Source organism: Rhamphochromis longiceps, linkage group LG5 (genome assembly GCF_057381845.1).
Source record: "Rhamphochromis longiceps isolate RC_006_pf linkage group LG5, R_longiceps_female_GT1.1, whole genome shotgun sequence".
In the NCBI taxonomy this organism is placed as follows: Eukaryota; Metazoa; Chordata; class Actinopteri; order Cichliformes; family Cichlidae; genus Rhamphochromis; species Rhamphochromis longiceps.
In genome coordinates this window covers 38803240-38822045 of record NC_140561.1, presented here as the reverse complement: position 1 = coordinate 38822045, position 18806 = coordinate 38803240, and the positions used below count along the sequence as shown (strand labels likewise).

The following is an 18806-nucleotide window of genomic DNA, read 5'->3' as shown; positions in this document are numbered from 1 at the left end:
AGGAAGACTGTTTTTGACCAGGCAGTCCTGAATTTTTTTATTTATTTTTTTTATAAAAGACAATCCCTTAGTATTGTGGAGAGTGTTGGAGAGAAACATTCCAAGATCAGAGGATCCTTTAACGTACTGGGGAAATAGGAAGACATCTTATCCGAACCTTTTCCACCCGGGTTTACAGTTTTTGTGTACCCCAGCTCCATCTGAGCCCTATGAGCTGAGGAAATGGTGTCCAAAAACGCAATGGACTGAATGCAAAAACATTGGATGAACTTGTTTTTCTGAATAGAAATTTATAATAAACTCTGAGTCAAATACATTTAAATGGGTAATGTTACATTCACAATACCTTCATTTTAATTTTCACTTAATGTCATTCACAATATATTTTAAAGATGTCTACAATATTTGCAATGTAAAAAATATAAAATGATTCCATGGAAAGTACAATACCTCACAGTGTATACAAGTATGACTAGGTCATTGAATCAGTGCCTGTTGTGAGTCTCAAGTAAGTTGCCTGCAATGATACTTAAAGTCCAGCAGGTGACAGTATGGAGCAAAACAGCAACACTGTGTCGACACAGTATCGATACAGTTTGGGGAATGTGCTGAAACGCTTCACGAGGCCTCATCTACCCATCACTACCAATAATCAAAATTTAAAATAAATTAACTGAACATTAATTTGCTGAAAGCAAAGAGCCAGAGCGTCTGCTGAGCACGAGCTTTCAGCTTGTGACAGGGGGTTGGGCGAACAGCTCAGGACCGACGCTCCCCTCGCCTCTGATTGGTCCGGGTCGTGAAGTTTTCGCGCCAACGCGCTGCATTGTGGGGGACTGATAACGGAAGTTGTTGTGTCCTGAACAAGTTGGTGGGCTGTGTTGTTTGGCAGTGGGAAAGAGGGGCGCTGTGTTTTGGTTTTTAGATTTGAACTCAGGTTGAAATTATACCTGTCGCGGATGCGGGGCGAAGAGTCTTCGGATTCGGAGTCGAGCAGGATGGAGGAGAGCTCGGTGCGGAGGAGTTTGGAGACGTTGTGTCAGGAGCTGAACATGGACGAACAGACGGCCACAGAAGCTATGGACAACTTTACTGCCATATGGAATACATATACTCTGGAGGTGAATAATGTCCTCTAAATAGTCAGTAGCTGTTTATTGAGTCAGACTCCTGCTAAGCTCATTACTGTAGATTAATTTTCATGTGTAGTGAATGCTAGACCCGGACACGAATACAGCAGTTAAAGGGCTCTGTTTTTACTTTCCACGCTGGAGTCGCACCGGTTAGTCGATCGCCACTGTTTATGAACTAATTATATTGCCAGTAAAATGATCGTGCTGGTTTATTCCTGTGTCAGAGTCACCCCTGGTTTCAGCCTCTGTAATGCAAAAATACTTAATGTCCAAGGGAAGCTTTAGTGCTACAGCAGGTATCAGCTGGATCAAGCTAAATTTATACAATATAATAAACTAAAAATAGATGAGACTAAAGACAGCGTATATAGATTTATTTGGCATTTATTTTGTTGAGCTGTTGTTGTCATATGTTGTTTATTGTTTGGGTTGCTGTGATGGCGTGAGTTTCTGATAAAGTAGACACTAGAGTAATCGTAATGTTTTATTTATTGAATGTAACTACTGTCCAGAACCACAGTCTTTGGTCATATCAGGGTTTGGACTGAATAACAAAAAGGGGGAAACGTATTGTTACCACTGACCTTGGTCATGAATTTTTTTTAATAAACATAAAGACGCTTAACTTGTTTATGTCAAGCCTGTTCTTGTATACAGGGAGTGCAGAATTATTAGGCAAATGAGTATTTTGTCCACATCATCCTCTTCATGCATGTTGTCTTACTCCAAGCTGTATAGGCTCTAAAGCCTACTACCAATTAAGCATATTAGGTGATGTGCATCTCTGTAATGAGAAGGGGTGTGGTCTAATGACATCAACACCCTATATCAGGTGTGCATAATTATTAGGCAACTTCCTTTCCTTTGGCAAAATGGGTCAAAAGAAGGACTTGACAGGCTCAGAAAAGTCAAAAATAGTGAGATATCTTGCAGAGGGATGCAGCAGTCTCAAAATTGCAAAGCTTCTGAAGCGTGATCATCGAACAATCAAGCGTTTCATTCAAAATAGTCAACAGGGTCGCAAGAAGCGTGTGGAAAAACCAAGGCGCAAAATAACTGCCCATGAACTGAGAAAAGTCAAGCGTGCAGCTGCCAAGATGCCACTTGCCACCAGTTTGGCCATATTTCAGAGCTACCTTGTCCTTGCAAAGAAAGGTGGCTATATTGGTCGCTGATTTGTTTTTGTTTTGTTTTTGAATGTCAGAAATGTATATTTGTGAATGTGGAGATGTTATATTGGTTTCACTGGTAAAAAATAAATAATTGAAATGGGTATATATTTGTTTTTTGTTAAGTTGCCTAATAATTATGCACAGTAATAGTCACCTGCACACACAGATATCCCCCTAAAATAGCTAAAACTAAAAACAAACTAAAAACTACTTCCAAAAACATTCAGCTTTGATATTAATGAGTTTTTTGGGTTCATTGAGAACATGGTTGTTGTTCAATAATAAAATTATTCCTCAAAAATACAACTTGCCTAATAATTCTGCACTCCCTGTACTAGTGTGGGTGGGTAAAGCTGTGCAGTAATTTAAAGAGTGCTTGTGGTATAGGGATGCACCACTGATGAAATTTTAGATTTTTTTTATTCATTTAAATGCATACAATTCATGGCAATGTTGTTTATTGAAAATTAAAATGAAAAACAATAAATGGGAATTATTTGAAACCGTGAGTCATGCAAAGAGAGCCTACTCTGTGTAACTACTCCATGCTCTTAAACTTTGTTTCATTATTGTGTTCATTTCCTGTTTTCATGCTTGTCTTATTTGTTCTGTAAAGTGTCCTTGAGTGTTTTGAAAGGTGCTTTTAAATAAAATTTATTATTATTAAAACTTAAGTAGAATCCAAAAATTTAAACATGGATAAAAGCAGGAAAGGATATTTTTAAAAAACACAGACACACTCTTATAAGTATAATGTTGATTCCTAATTCATATTTATGAAGCTGTAACAGCAAAATGTTTTCTGATCAGTTTGATGTTTCTTGACTAAAAAGATGAATATGATTGTGCATCACGCAGCTGTTTGATCACAAAGCTTTCTGTTTATGTTATGTATCAAAGACAGATGTGTAAATGTTGTGTTGCTGTTTCTCTGCAGGGGGATGTTGTACACTGGCTAGCATGTTCGCTGTATTCAGCCTGCAGGAAGGGGTCCACTCCCACAGTGGGCAAAGGGCTGATGGAGGGAAACTGTGTCTCGCTGACCAGGATTCTTCGCTCCTCGAAACTCAGGTGAATCTCTGTCAGCTCTGCGCGACCTGACTGTGCAGTTTAAGAAAAATGTAGCAACTGATAAAGCAGTGAAAACATCAGTGTGCCGAATAAATTATGAGGTGGTAACTTACCTGGTTTTAGATGACTGATGGTGAAGAAAAGACTCAGATTCAGTGTCTTCTTTACAGATAACACAGAAAGTGAAAGATTTTTCTGTATTATCTGTAGAAAAATGTGACCATAAACGATGAATGTTTACAAACTGAAATCCTTTAAAAAGTGTGTTACAACATTTCCAGTTAAGTTTTAATGGGAGCCTATCCTCCATTGTTTTGTGTTTGAACATGTACACTTCTGCTTGTTCTGTCCCTTCCTCAGTCTGATCCAGTTCTTCTCCAAGATGAGGAAGTGGGCCGACATGTCCAAGCTCTCGCAGGACTTCAGGCTCCGAATGGAGCGCCTGGAACGCAACTTTGAGGTCTCCACGGTGATTTTCCGCAAGTTTGAACCCATCTTCATGGACATGTTTCAGAATCCGCAGGGAACCGACCCGCCACGGCAACCACGCAGCAGGAAGCACAGGTAACACACACGGAGCTGCTGGTCTAACCCTTGGTTAACATTCTTGTAAAGTTCTATAATATCTAAAGTATTAAGATTTAAGTTTGAAGGTGTTTGCTTTAAATCCTTCTGATGCCTGACTTTGCAGTGCAAATTATATTAAAGTACATTCAGTTTTCGACACTGCTTAGCTATAAATTTACTTACTATAGATTTAATTTTGTAGTGAATGTATTTTAGAGCTTCATGTAAAAAAAGCACCTGAGCAATAATAATGAAGGGATTCTCACTTTATTTAAATGCGTAGTTCCATGCTAAACATGGGCTGTCTTTAGCAGAAGCTTCTGTAAATTTCACAAATTCACTTTATTGGTGACTTTAAGCCCAGAGAGGACAGGACGTCCTTTTAGTCCTAAATTTCACTAATGCTGGTTAATTCATGTAGCCGTATGAACATCACAGAGGACAAATTCTCTTAAAAGCTCTCCTGTTTATCAGAGGTATGCTTTCCTCCTGTCAACAGCAGCTCATACCAGAAAGATAGAACACATTTGATTTTGGACACAGGGTCGTTTTTGTTTTGTTTTTTGTGATCTTGTCTCATACCATCTTTGCCTCTGGTTAGTTACTCTGACCACACACTTAGTCACCAGCCTTCAGTCTGGAAACGCAGAGATTTTATTCTCGTTGTCACATTTAGTCAATACACACAGCATGACCGTGTCCTCTCTCTGGGTCTGCAGGCGGCTGCCCTGTCACATCAGTGATGTGTTCAAGTTCTGCTGGACTCTGTTTGTCTACACTAAAGGTACCCACAACTAAGCTTGAAAGGACACTTTACATTTTCGAATAACTGATTTCACAAATAATTATGTGCTAAATTTTTTTCTCCGTTTTAGTTTCTTTAAATACAGCTACTAAAATAATTATTATTCATTACAGCCGTGATATATGATGTAACTGTGTGTTTCTGTTTGTGAAGGGAACTTCCGTATGATTGGGGATGACCTGGTGAACTCGTACCACCTGCTTCTCTGCTGTCTGGACTTGGTGTTTGGAAATGCTCTGCTCTGTGCCAACAGGAAAGACCTCATCAACCCGACGTTCAGAGGTGGGGGACCTGTGTGGTTGTCTCAAAGCGTTTTTAGACTAATTGCAAGACCGATTTTTAAAACTTTCAGTTATGTGTTATCTTTTCCACAATGCATTCCCAGAAAGCTCTACATTGATTAACTCCTCAGGTTTTTGTTTCCTAAACAGCTGATCATTGTTTACACTTTTACAGCTGTGATCAGAAATGTTACATCAGGGCGATTAATCACAACATGACAAATTCCTTTTATATGATCAGTGTTTTACGTTTGTACAGTGAGACACTGATTTGCTTCTCGGGAAATTCAGTTTGGGGAATAAACTCTGAGCAGCTGAGGATCACAAAATCTAAAATCAGGTTTTATCAAGCAGAAAATGTAATCTTAGGATCGAGTAGCTCAGAGTTTTCACTAAACCTGCTTTTTGGAACAGGCTGTTGTTGCTCCAGTACCCTCACAGTACATTGGTTCATTTGTGTGTCTGTGTGCAGGTCTGCCTGCTGCGTACCGTGCTGATGGACATATTTCCTCTGATGAGCCTCCTCCATGTGTGTTGGAGAGATTGTGCGAGCTCCACGACGGGCTGGTGGTGGAGGCTAAAGGCATCAAGCAGCACTACTTCAAACCTTACATACAGAAGCTCTTTCAGAAACAGGTGCATTCGATTTATCCTAAACACATGCATACATGTGTTTAATCATTACAGTTCTTTTCCAGCTTTTTTCATTATTTATTTTTAATTTTTTTCAAGCAGTAATTTTGTTTCCCTCCAATCTGCTGCTACCTCACATTTCTCACCAATCAGATCCTGAAAGGTCACGATGAGCTTTTGACTGAACTCTTGGATCCTCAGAACTTCATCGATAACAAGTGAGCAACAAGAGAACAGAAAACAGCTTGTGCTCTTCCCTCTTCTTTCTGTTTTAGAAATGTAGATCCATTTATGTGTGTGTTTGCAGTAAAGCCATAAACAGGGAGTATGAGGAGTATGTGCTGACGGTGGGAGACTTCGATGAGCGAGTGTTTCTGGGAGCCGATGCCGACGAGGAGATCGGAACTCCAAGGAAGATCGTTCAGGAGCCACCTGCCAGCCAACAGCTGCAGCAACATGTGGAGAAGGTAAACACACACACACACCATTAACAACACACACTGAAGGTATAGTCACCAACAAAAGATTTGAAACACCTGCCAGAAAATACCAGGTCACCAGTAAATCAAACATAAGACTGAGAAGAAAAAGTGATTTTCGATTTAAATAATCGAGGTTTTCATAATAAAGTGCGAGGTGAATGCAAAATCCATTTGATAAAGTTTGTATTAAAGCAACAATTATTGACCAATGTTAGTAAATTACTAAGAAAATAAAAGGAATAACAGGAAAACCACTGCTTTTACTTTTAATGTAGTTTAAATAAAGAATAAATGGGCCCAGCCCAGGATGAACTATTTTGTCTTTAAGCACGGATTTAAAAGCAGCCAACAAAGGAGTAGATCTGATATGAAGCAGCAATCTAAAGCTCAACTACAAAAAGTGTGATCCTCCTTTGATTCAAACCTGGATCAGCGAACTCAATAAAAAGTCACAGAGATGGAAAAAACCATTGTGGTGTTACTTCAAGGAAATTTACTCTCTCCCTCTCTCTATGCAGTCTGCCTCTCTCGCCCCCTCCACCCCTCTGACCGGACGAGTGTACCTGAAGGAGAAGGACCTGCTCGTCACTCCCGTCTCCTCGGCGACACAGAGTGTCAGCAGGCTGCAGAGCATGGTGGCTGGTTTAAGGACGGCCCCCAGTGACCATCTGATGCAGATCTTCAAGTCAGTCTTTTTTCTTCTTTTTATTTGTCTTTGCAGAACTACAGCACCAGTGAAAGGGTGTCCAAACTTCAGACTCGTACTGTACTGTACTTATCTTGAGCATGAAAATAGTGAAAGGAATACATTTAAATTAGAGGAGAAAGACTGTATACTGTAGATTTAACAGTGTGAGTAAAGAGTAGAGGAAAAAGGAGAAAAAGTGATTCAATCATGATCATTAGTCTGTGGTTTTATGAGTAAAATTGTTTGACTCAGTCATTTTTAGTTTTTCTGTCAGGGTGTTTTGAGCAGGACTCTTTGATCCCCACCTCCTCTTGTCTGTAGAGTCTTTGAACCTTGTGGTGGGAGGGGTCAGAGCAATGTGGGGCATGTGCATGTAGTAGGAGTTTCTTAAATTGTTTATGAAATGCTACCATATGTAAGTTTCACCAGCATCCTGTTCCTACTCTACCATTTTGGACTCCAGTTGCTAGCTAATGAACTCAGTGTAGCAGGAAATGAACCGGTTTGTTTTGGTGTGATTGTGCCAGGAGGATTAGGATATCTGTTATCAGCTGCAGTGTAAGACACTGAAGCTGCGGTCCATTGTACTACACAATGAAAGGTGTCATTACTCAGCTGAATGATACTGTAGATAACTACAACATCACCCTGATTAGCCTGCAGGTAGGGAAATGTAAGATGAGAAAATCCTCATCTTGAAAAGCTTGAATTCTCAGACAGATTTTTAAAAAAGGCTAATATTTATTATTAGTAGTAGTAGTAGTAGTAGTAATATTATTAAGTATTTAATATTTAGTGGCAATTCATGTATCATTTAAGAGAAATAAAAAAACAATAAGAGTTTGAATATTAGTGAAATGGACTGTAAGCATTCAGTTACCATGGATCTATTTTCATATATTTCTGAATCATTAAAAATCCTTTGAACATTTCTTTTGAGTCACAGTTACATCCTCCAGTAGATGAAAGCACAAGACATAACCAAGAATAACACAAGAGTTTACAGAAACAAATGTTACAATAATGCGCTTTTCATAAGACACATGATCCTGAAACCAGTATCACTCAGTCCCTTTGTGGTGTTTTCTATACTCAGTAATGTAAAAACATTTGTTTTGCCTTTGTTCTTATTGAAGGTCCTGCTCCAGAGATCCCACAGAGTCCATACTGACCCGAGTGAAGACACTGGGACAAACCTTCAAAGAACATTACACCAACGACTTGGAGGACACGCCTGGCTCTCATATAGGTAGAACACAGACGGTGGTTTGAGGAGAGGTGTCTTCAGTGTTTAACAGACGAGAGGTTTTTGGTGATGACTAATGGAATCTCACTGTTGTGCACTTTTCTACTCCGATCACTGAATCATTTTTCTGCAGTATGAATTAAAATAGTATTAATTAAACTATGCTGGCTGTCAGACTCACCAAAATCCCTGTAAAGCATAAATGAATGTGTGTCTTTTGTTCCAGACTTTGCAGAGAACCGTCTAAAGCTGGCTGAGATCCTCTACTACAAGATCCTGGAGAACGTCATGGTCCAGGAGACCAGACGGCTGCCTGGCAGAGACATGAGCGTAAGCAGCAGTCAGAGCGTGTTTCATACAATAATGAGCCACTCGCATACCTGTGGGTATAATTAAATATAAATTTATGTTGCGTAGTAGCATCAGACTCAGTGTTTCTCACTCATATGTCAGTCACAAAAACGATTATGCAGTTGTCAACTACTGGATGAGATGCACGGATCGAAGACGCAGCTAATTTATATCGAGCACCCCCAAAACCCGGGCAGCAAGCCAGACTGTAGTGAAAACACAGAAGAATGCTAACACAGATGTCTGTAGAGTCTCTGGCTCAAGTTTAAAGGTGTGTTTGTGTTGTCAGGTTTTGCTGGAGCAGGATATCTTCCACTGTTCCCTGATGGCGTGCTGTCTGGAGGTGGTGCTGTTCGCCTACAGCTCCCAGAGGACCTTTCCTTGGATCATCAGTGTCTTCAAACAGGTTCCTTTCTACTTCTTTAAGGTAATAGACGTTTAGAGCACACGCGCACACACACACACAACCTTTGCTGAATAAAGGGTTAAAAAAAAAAATATCTAGACCACTAAAATCAATTTCCATCTGTGTTGCATCTGCTTAAAGTCATTAAACCAGATGCAGTACAGATGTTTAAATGAACAGCTCCTGTTTCCGGATTGATGAGTAAATAAAACCTGTCCTCTCCCCAAGCAGTTTGGGGTTTTTCACCACTCTGGATTGATTTAGTGTGTTTGTGTGCACAGGTGATCGAGGTGTTTATCCGCTCCGAGGAGGGCCTGTCCAGAGACATGGTGAAACATCTGAACTCCATCGAGGAGCAGGTTCTGGAGTGCAGGGCGTGGACCACAGACTCTGCCCTGTGGAGCGCCTTGCAGGCTGCAGGGAACAAGGTTCCCACAGTGGAGGAGGTCAGAGGAACACACATAATCCATAATAATTATAATATTGATAAAAACCTCCAAACTGTCTAGAAATACAAGCTCTCTCAATGTGCTTTGCATAATTTGTCTCTAAAGGCTCAAATAGAAATTTTAATAAACATAAAATGTCTCAAGTCTAATTTTTCATCATAAAGAGGATCAGTCCCATAAACACGATACTGGTGAAGACTATGAGGCCAAGAGGCAAGTGAAGAAAGATTTACATAGGAAATCACTGAAGTGGGAGCTATTAGACTAATTTCCAGCTTCATAATTTTATCTTTGGACTCTACTGGAGCAGCTTTGCATGAATCACATGTTGAGAACTTGGTGCAGCTCCTGAGATCATCAATTGTATGGGGGAAAAATGTTACTTTTTCTGTAACTGTCAACTTTCAAGTTGAAAAAACATTTACCATTCATATCATCCACAAATATGAATTTGTCTGAATCACAACATGAAATTTCCCTCTTTTTTTTTTTTTTTTTTTTTTATCTGAAAGTGTTAGATAATACAGTATTAGATAAGAGCATATCAGATTCAGGAAGTTGGGAGTGCACAGTGCAGTTGAAACGCATAACTAACAGGTGGGCGGGGCTTGTGTGTCACTCTAATTGATATGAAGAGCCAAGAGTAGGAAAGAAAAACATGTAAAACTCTGTTTAGAGAAGTCTTCAATAAACACTAAATCTCATCTCTTTCTGCAGGTGAATTTTTCCTCCAGTCTTGACACAGGTTCTGCTTCTGGATCTTGTTCTGTCAGTGGAGGGCAGTCCCACCTGCCCATGGTGGCCCTCTCACCCATCATCCATCCCCGCATCAGGGAGTTCAGGTCCGGCCTGGGCAGCGCCCGTAAAGGTGGGTCTCTAAGCCGGGCGGGTCTTCAGGTTGTTTTTGTAACTTAATGTTAAATTTTTTGTTTTCTCTTCACCTCTTCCAGATGTGCCTCCCTCTCCACTGTCCGTACATGACAGGTACAGCTCTCCTGCAGCTGGCAGCGCGAAACGGCGTCTCTTCGGTGACGACCCACCAGCTCCGTCACCAGGCCTGAACGCCGGCTTAAGCCCAATGTCCTCTCCAGCAAAGAGGCTGACCTTTGGCACAAGCAGCACCCTGAAGATCGCAGGACAGGGGACACAAACCACCGTCCTGAGTATCCCACTGCCAGGTGCTTACACCTTACACCATTCCTGTTTCACTGTTGTCATGGTTACATCATCAGCCAAAACAGGATAAAATTACATATTTTTTATTTATTTATTTTTTTAAACCTCCCTGGCACTGAATAAGCTGAACTGCCACCAAAAACAGAGACTTGGAGCATTCGCATTTGCATTTCTTTACACAGAGTATTCAGGCTCCATACAGAAGAAGGTCAAACCCTCAAACTGAGACGGTGTTAGTACCTTGCTCTGATGCTGGACATGGATTTAAGCCTCTATCCCTGACATGCTGATAGTTTTCTTTGCTAAAATAAGTCCACATAAACGTTCAGGCAGTTGGTTTTTCCTGCTAAACATCTGTTTGTGGGAATATCTGCAGGTACAAATAACACTGACCGCACCATCACGCTGATCCCGGTTCAGCCGTGTGATTCTTCTGCTCCCATCACGGCTCAGTTCCTGCTGACCGCCTCCCCGAGCCGGCCCACCGCCGTTGCCACGACCTCTGATACCCAAGCAGGAAATGGACGACCGAGACGCACAGGATCACTCGCTCTCTTCTTCAGGAAGGTACAGACTGTGAAAGGAGTGTGACATTTTACGACAGGCTGGTTTCATAAAAATCTCTAGTTATAAATTTAAGAATTTAGAATTTGATATTGTTATGTTTCTATAACCTGATCACTCTACTCTTTTTGTCTGGGAAAGAAACGCGTTAATAAATAAACCTTAAAATGTGCAGAACATAATACAGGTTCCAGTTTAGATGATAAACATCCCACTAAAGCTACAACCAACAATTCAGATTTAATCTCTTGATTTCTTTTTCTTCCTTCCCGCTCAAAAAAAAAACAGAGCCCTTTTTTTTATTTGTATTTTTGTTCACATAAAATGTCTCTTTCAGATCTTTGATCAGAACTTTGTATGTCATGCATTACACTGGTGGTTAGAGTAATACAGTTTCATTCTCTCTGAATATGAAAATAAGTAAGAACTAAATACTTTTCAGTTTTAAGATGTTTACTCGAGTAACATGAGCTGCATTAGCCACTGCCCTCCATACATTTATCTTTGACATTTTATTTTTCTACTTGTACAGCAGCTGGAAATGATGAATTATGAAATTTGCAGGACATATAAATCTCGTCCCTCTGCCCTTGCAGGTGTATCACCTGGCTAGCGTACGTCTGAGGGATTTGTGTGTGAAGCTGGACATCTCGTCCGATCTGCGAGGGAAAATCTGGACTTGTTTCGAGCACTCTCTGGTCCACTGTACCGATCTGATGAAGGACCGGCACCTCGACCAGCTGCTGCTGTGCAGCATTTACATCATTTCCAAGGTGAGAACCTGGAGAAAAGCTTCACATTTAATTAAGAAGAACGTATGGCAGCTGTTTTTAAACCGCCTGAGGCTGCTGCGCTGGCTTGCTGGGAAATGTCTTTCTGGCATTTTAGCACTGTTTTCTAATTTCTCAATCATGATTTTTCTCCTCGGAGGGAAATGTGTTTCTGACAGCTGCTGTGACCAGCGACCTGTGCAGGAAAACCAGGCTGAGTCAGCCAGAGAAAAGCAGACAGTTTATTCACAACATTTTATCCTTTAGCTGTCTTAGCTGTCAGTATAGTTTCTCCGATGGAGAATACATTTAATACATGCAGGCTGTTACTAACCTTGCAAATGAAGCCCAGCTGAAAGTTTGAGCAGCATCAACTGTGTCACATCATCGCAGTAGTGTGTATGTATCCTGTTCATTTGTTCTTTTCATAATTGAGCCCAAGTTTCTTTTCCACTGCTGGAAATTCAACTACTAGAACAAAAGAAACATGTGCTTGTAGTAGAGGTAAGGATACCTGAGTTTAGAATCACCTGTGTATTAACGTGATATTTCTCCAGAACAACTTACTAGAAGGAACAGGGCGTCTAGTTTAAGAAATCAATTTTGTTTGTACATCTCTTGACTCCTTCCTTCCTTCCTTCCTTCCTTCCTTGTAGATCACCAAAGACACTCACACCTTCCAGGACATCATGAAATGTTACCGCAGCCAGCCGCAGGCCAACAGCCACGTGAGAAACCCCTTTAACACAAGCTAATTACTGATTCTCTTAATCAGTAATGTTATGTTTGTAGAGGCTCCACTCTTACACTCTGTGTTTATACATGTAGGTGTACCGCAGCGTCTTACTGCGTCGCACTCCCAGAGAGCAGGTGGCTGATGAAAACATGGAGGTGGATCCTGTTTCAGGTGGAGAATGTAAGCTCTCACAGACATATGTTTCATAATGACTTGCTTTAATGTAGCATCAAAGCAGCAGTGTTTATTGGCAGCCGTATTTCATGAACATTTCTAATCAGTTGTTGCATTTAAAAACTGGCAGCATCTTCTGCACAGCAGTTTGATATCTGAATTTAACCTTTTAAGATGTTTGAGGTTAGTCAGGGATTCTCTATTATTTATTTATGTATTTGTACACGCTGAAAGCTTCAGGTAAACTTGTGACTTTTTACAGATGGCGCTCTGATGGCTGACACATTATCCATCTTTTTTTATGCTTTTCATCAGACATATAGTCTATAGTGTTATCTTCAGGGGAATAAAAAATATACATGTATTAGCTGAGAACATCCATCTGTGTGTATTCTACCACCTCCATCTGCCCCAGCAGCCGACACTCATGCTGTACAAACATAAAATACTTAAACTGCAGTAGATAAATCTGACTAAGACCTGGAAACGTCTCAGATTCTCAAACTGTCTCAACTGAGCTCCTCCTTCCAGACACCGTCCATAGGAAGTGCACTGGTGACTTCCCACAGCTGAAGCTCTCTGGCTTCACTCTCCCCTCACTCATGCACAACACCCAGCTAGACTTCATCTCCTCTACCTAAAGCACCTACTCCTTCCTCCCCACCTGGATCAGGCAGTTCCCCCTTTTCCAGCTGAGAACCTACAGCCTTAGATTAACTGAGAGAAATGCTAATTAGCTTTAAAATTATCAGAATCAGAATACTTTTATTTCAGTTATGGTCCCATATTAGGACTCATCAGAGGGGATTTGACCAGTCTAATTCTGGGGCACGAGTGCTTTGAAAATATGCACGAAAACGTCCCAATAAAGAAAGAAATAGAGAAATGACAAAGTTGTTTTAATACATGAGGAAAAACACGACATCGAGTATGATCAGACCGAAGGAGGAGATACTAGAGCTTGTGTTATGCCACCCAAAGTAAAAAATTGATTCAACCCACTATTTAGGTATATGACAGGAAGAGGAAACAGTGGAGGGAAATTAACGATGTAGTTAAGTGATAGAAAAGCAGGACTTTAAGCAGCTGGCTGAAAAGCTGATGATATGAGGAAGGAAAAAGTGGTGCTCGATATTTGATAAATTACTCAAAACCGTTAATTTGCTTTTCTCTTCAGCTGCAGAGAAAACCAATCAGCACTCGGGAAACTTAAACTGCAGCCAATCAGGAGGGGAGGAGGAGCGTGGTGACCTCATCCAGTTTTACAACACTGTGTACGTCCTGAAGATGAAGAGCTTTGCTCTGCGATACGCCACCAGCGATAACCGGGTACGCTCCTGTCGTTACCTGTCTCCAAGGTAACGATATTATTGCGTGGGTGAATGTTTGTTCTTGTTTGACGTGGCTGTGTCGGTTCCTCCAGGCGGACGCTCCTCCTCTCTCTCCGTTTCCGTCGGTCCGGGCTCAGCCTCTGTCTCCTCGCCGGATCTCTCAGAGACACTCGCTCTACGTCTCCCCTCACAAGAACTCAGCAGGCTGTCTCACGCCGAACTCCTACACCTACAGGATAAACAGCAGCCCGTCTAAGGCAAGAACACACTGTCACTCACACACATGGCGCCAAAGAGTCTCTGTAACAGGACCGGGCTGTATCTGCGATAAAACACAATGTGCCGTTAGTTCTATAAGGTTGTAAAGGACGGCACATCCATCGAAGACTCTGAGCCAAATGGATGAAACAGTTCTGTGCTTCATAGCTGTTGTATCACTCGGCCTGATTGGGACACAGAAATGTGTTGTTTTACACTTTTCTCTGAAGTGTCTGTTGTTCAGTGTTGTTTAACTTCCCAAAACTTTTTAGTCATCTTTTTCGATTCACATTGTAGTGATGATTATATGCAGGCGCTTCTAATATTCTTGTGAATTTATAGTTGGGGGGTCTCTCCCCTTTCGCAATAAGTGCCCAGAAGCATTTCAAAGATGGCTGCAGAGTGGTGGGTTTTGCTTCTAAAAGACTGTTGTATTTAACCGTTTCAGCCGAGTAAGGTCCTGTAACTCCTAAACTTTCTGTTGATAATTTTAGTCTCATTTAAATCTTGGTCCTTGGTCTCATCAGTGTAATCAGTCATCATCTAGAACAAAGTCTTAAAAAGTGTTGATGGTCTGTAGAAACAGCCTCACAGTTTATTAAAAAAGTGTTTTAAACACTGCTCAGGATACATGAAAGGTTTTGTACTAGTTTGTTGTCGTTATCAATAGCTGTTTGTGTGTTGGGAGGGTGTTAAGAGCTCTGATGTACAGCTGGGACATAAATCCAGATTTACAAAAATCCTTCCAGGAAAATATCCTCTACAGATTAGATTTAAAAAAAACAAAAACATTTATCATTCATATCATCCACAAATATGAATTTGTCTGAATCACACCATGAAATTTCTTTTTTTTTTCTTTTTTTTTTTTTTTTTATCTGAAAGTGTTAGATAATACAGTATTAGATAGTGAGAGTGCACAGTGCAGTTAAAACTCATAACTAACAATAATACACTATAAAAATAAAATGGAAGCAATTCTTCAGTGTGTCCTTTCCTCTCTGCAGGAGCTGTCAGACATCAACCGGATGATCCGGCAGGGCTGCGTGAGCAGGAAGAGAGCCTTCAACATGGAGGGGGACGTCATGATGTCGTCGGCATGCGACTCCCCGAGTAAGAGGGCGTGTCCGGAGAACGGCAGCAGCCCAGATGTGCTGCTGAAGCGCCTCCAGGATGTCGTGTCGGAGCGGCAGAGTCACTGATGGGCCGACAGAGGGACAGAAACTCAAACCTGAAACTCTGCCAGGAAAGTAATGAAGCATTAAGATTAACGGCTCCTCAGGTTCAAAAAGAAAAATCCAGCGACACACAGAGACGTGTTTGATTTCAGGAAACGTAAAGCTAAGGTGCCTGTTTTATGTCTCACATTTGATTTTAATCCAAGGGCACAAGACACCGAACGCACAGCGATATTGATGCTTTTCTTGTTTTATCCACAGCAAGTTGTAGTTCTGCTTCCTGTCTGTCGATCACATTGTTTGATCCACATCACGAAACAAAACTCACACAAGAGGCGAAACGCTCACTGAGAGTTGCGTTACGTCTTTGCACAGAGGTGCTTGTTATATTCGTGTTCAATCCTCGGTGTGACTCACGTTCAGTTCCTTTCAGTTTTAATCCCGCCCCTTTAATTTAATCAACCAATCCGCTTGAATCAGAGGTCCCGTTTTTTATCTTTGAGCTTTTAATTGTTCAGTTGCCTCCACTCAGACTTACTGCCAGTTTGTCCTAGTGGCCACCTGTAGTAATGCACCTGAAATTCCACAGGGAAAGGGTTTTTGCTTTCCCGCAAACCTCTGGAGAAAAAAAAAAAAAAAGATGTGTAATGAGGTCTGTTTTAATTGTTCTGGTTTTAAATTTTGTTGATGGAGGGATTAATGTTTCTAAAATCGTTCCTAGCAGCTGAAAAATCTGTGTGTGCCTTAGATACATGTAGATCCCAAATCGGGGCTTACACGATGCATCCCTGCTGCCGCCGTCTTATTCAGGAGGTCTGACTGACTTTGGATCACATTATTATACTAAACAGCAAAGTTGTTTTTCAGCTCTGTGGTGTTCCAAAGAAACAGATGCTAAATCAAAGCACCAATTATATATATTTCTTTTTTTTTTCTTTTTTTCTTTTTAACAGATTTTACTGTTTGAGAAACATGTTTGATTAGATAACAATAAGTAATCCTTCCTCTAATCTGACTTTTTGTTTAAATCAATGTCCTGGCATTATAATAAGCTAATGTTGGCTTATGTCAGGAAGGATAAACACCTTTTATAATACTATTATGAAAGCTGTGCTACAAGTCTTATTATGACATATAAAGGATGTTAACTGGCTCGTCAGCTGTGGTCATCCTAAATTACCCGGTCGAGCGTTAAAAAGTTAAATATGTAGCTGGATATATAAATATGTTAACCTGCACTGCGTTGTTCACATAACTGCTGATCTGTGTGCAGATTCCTAAAAGATAAAGTCAGAAGACTATCGTGGACTCCAGCTCTTCAGACTGAATCCCTCGTCTGCAACTTTCATGTAAAGTACTTGACAGGAAGATAAACTGGATTCAATGATGGAGAAGTCCCACTTTTATATTTAACATCAAAACAGAGCTGAAAATAATCAGCTATGATTCTAAAATTTGGTAAACCTATTCAAGCGTTTGTAACTGCTTGAAAATCAGTTGAAATTTCAGCAAATTCTGATGATTTTTAATTATGCATAGGCCTCTTCCTTCACAGACGTAAAGCATTAGAAGCCCAGAGCCTCCTGAACAATATGGCGGCCTTGTTCTTGCATTGCTTCACTCAGTAACAGCGATCGGTGTAGCGTCTGTGTCAATGGACTCTGTAAGCCAAGCGGTAACTTGTCATTCTCAGGCGAGCGTGAGGCATCTCCATGGAGTCGTTCACAGTCGCAGTCCCACCTAAAAACAGACAAACTGTGGACTCTGCCTGTAAACTGAGCCTGGTGGTGATCATCTCATTTATTACAGTCGCCAGCTGAGCATCACATGCAGCCAGCTTGATGACATGTCTGGGGTCAGACGTTGGTCTTTAAGCAGCTGTAGTAGCAGACTTTGTTTTTCAGTGTGGCGACAGCTGTTTGCGTGTTTGTGACTCAGCACTTTAAAACTCTCTTTCATACTGCAGGAATTACCTTTCTTTGTTTTAACAGACTCAAAGAATATTTGATATTTGGAGTATCTAATCATCCACACCTCTCATACATGATTTCCAAAACAAACAAAATATAAACACCTTCTCTTCTTTCAGAGAAATCTGATGTGAACACTTTTTGATTCAGAGAGCCTTTATACATGAGTTTTCAGGGTCAGACCTCTCAGCCTGTCTGTGTTGGTGCCTTTTTTGTACATATGCAAATAAATAACAGTATTAAGGAAAATAAGTGGAGAAAAGGAAACGCAGAAGTATCTGAAACCTTTTTCAGATGTCTGAAATAGTTGAACGTCTAAACCGTGTATCGTTTCCTTGAGATGATGTCTTTCACTACACTTCCTGCAGATGTCTCCTTTTTGTTTGGAGACTTGATTTCTGTGGAGAAAATGTCTTTTATTAGTTTTAATGTTTCTTTTTATTTTGTGGTTTGAACCATGTTGTGCTGTAATTACAGGTGTTCTGCTCGGCTGAAGCAGCATTTTTGTACGCAGGTGTGTAGTATCTACACTCGACTTTATTCTATGATGTGTTAGAAATCAGTCTCTCAGCTTCTACCTACCGTGGCTTTTTCATAATTGCTAAAAAAAAAAAGTTTTGTAAAATAAACATTTAAAAGGTGTTGAGTTGTTTTATGGAAGGCCTTAAAAACACTGATCGATGGGCGTCGCCCGTCATCTTCAGTGATATTTGTATTTTCTACAAATAGTCAAGTTTTGTATAATAAAACTCTTCATTGTGAAATTTAGCTTTCATGTGTCCCCCTTATTTCATTTTTTTTAATTTTCTTTGGTGAAAATATTTTTAAAAATAATTTAAAAGTGAATTCTTGACTTTTCACATCACTTGGGGGGGTGATCAGTACCATGAAGGTCCTGGGTGAGTGGCCACCGGGCTGCTGAGGCCTTTCTGGGTGGAGTCTCCCTGCACCGCCGTGGTTTTTCTCCGGCTTCTCCCACAGTCCAGACCTGATGTTAGGTTAACTGGCCCGAGGACAGCTGGGATAGGCTCCAGCCTTCCTGTGACCCTAAATTGAATAAGTAGAAGAAGAGTGATGGATGACTGGATAATGTAAGTTGAGGCTCCTGAAAACCACTAAATGGCCCTTGTGGTGAGGTTCCACTGGTCAGGAAGTGACCACACTTCAACTGTTATTTGGTAGATTCAGTTTTATTCTGTAACTCAAGACATCACTTGTTCACTTTTTCTGTTTTCATATATTCATTGTGATTTTCTGATGATTTGCTGAGATGCGGCATATTTTTCTTCTTTGTCCTCCGGGCTCGCATGCTGAGACAATGTCTGACATTTTGATCGGCTCTAAAGTGAACACCGCAGGCCGGGC

At 40.7% G+C, this 18806-nt stretch overlaps 1 protein-coding gene across 1 annotated transcript; it reads left to right on the top strand.

Annotated features, from left to right (window-relative positions):
* Positions 1 to 836: 836 nt before the first annotated feature.
* rbl1 (retinoblastoma-like 1 (p107)) lies at positions 837 to 18205 on the top strand. Its single transcript, XM_085407604.1, has 22 exons — positions 837 to 1121; positions 3243 to 3376; positions 3737 to 3940; positions 4663 to 4727; positions 4902 to 5030; positions 5502 to 5665; positions 5816 to 5880; positions 5970 to 6129; positions 6663 to 6829; positions 7969 to 8081; positions 8305 to 8408; positions 8719 to 8856; positions 9117 to 9281; positions 10002 to 10152; positions 10235 to 10462; positions 10837 to 11027; positions 11621 to 11797; positions 12451 to 12522; positions 12623 to 12710; positions 13882 to 14033; positions 14128 to 14292; positions 15301 to 18205. Exons 1-22 carry the CDS (start codon positions 960 to 962, stop codon positions 15493 to 15495), a joined length of 3189 nt encoding a protein of 1062 aa, XP_085263730.1. The 5' UTR covers positions 837 to 959; the 3' UTR covers positions 15496 to 18205.
* The last annotated feature ends 601 nt before the right edge of the window (positions 18206 to 18806 follow it).

Coding starts and splice junctions, on each gene's coding strand:
- rbl1 (XM_085407604.1), top strand. CDS start 960: ATGCGGGGCGAAGAGTCTTCGGATTCGGAGTCGAGCAGGATGGAGGAG. Junction 3,941..4,662: donor CCACGCAGCAGGAAGCACAG/GTAACACACACG, acceptor CTGGGTCTGCAG/GCGGCTGCCCTGTCACATCA. Junction 14,034..14,127: donor ACGCCACCAGCGATAACCGG/GTACGCTCCTGT, acceptor CGGTTCCTCCAG/GCGGACGCTCCTCCTCTCTC.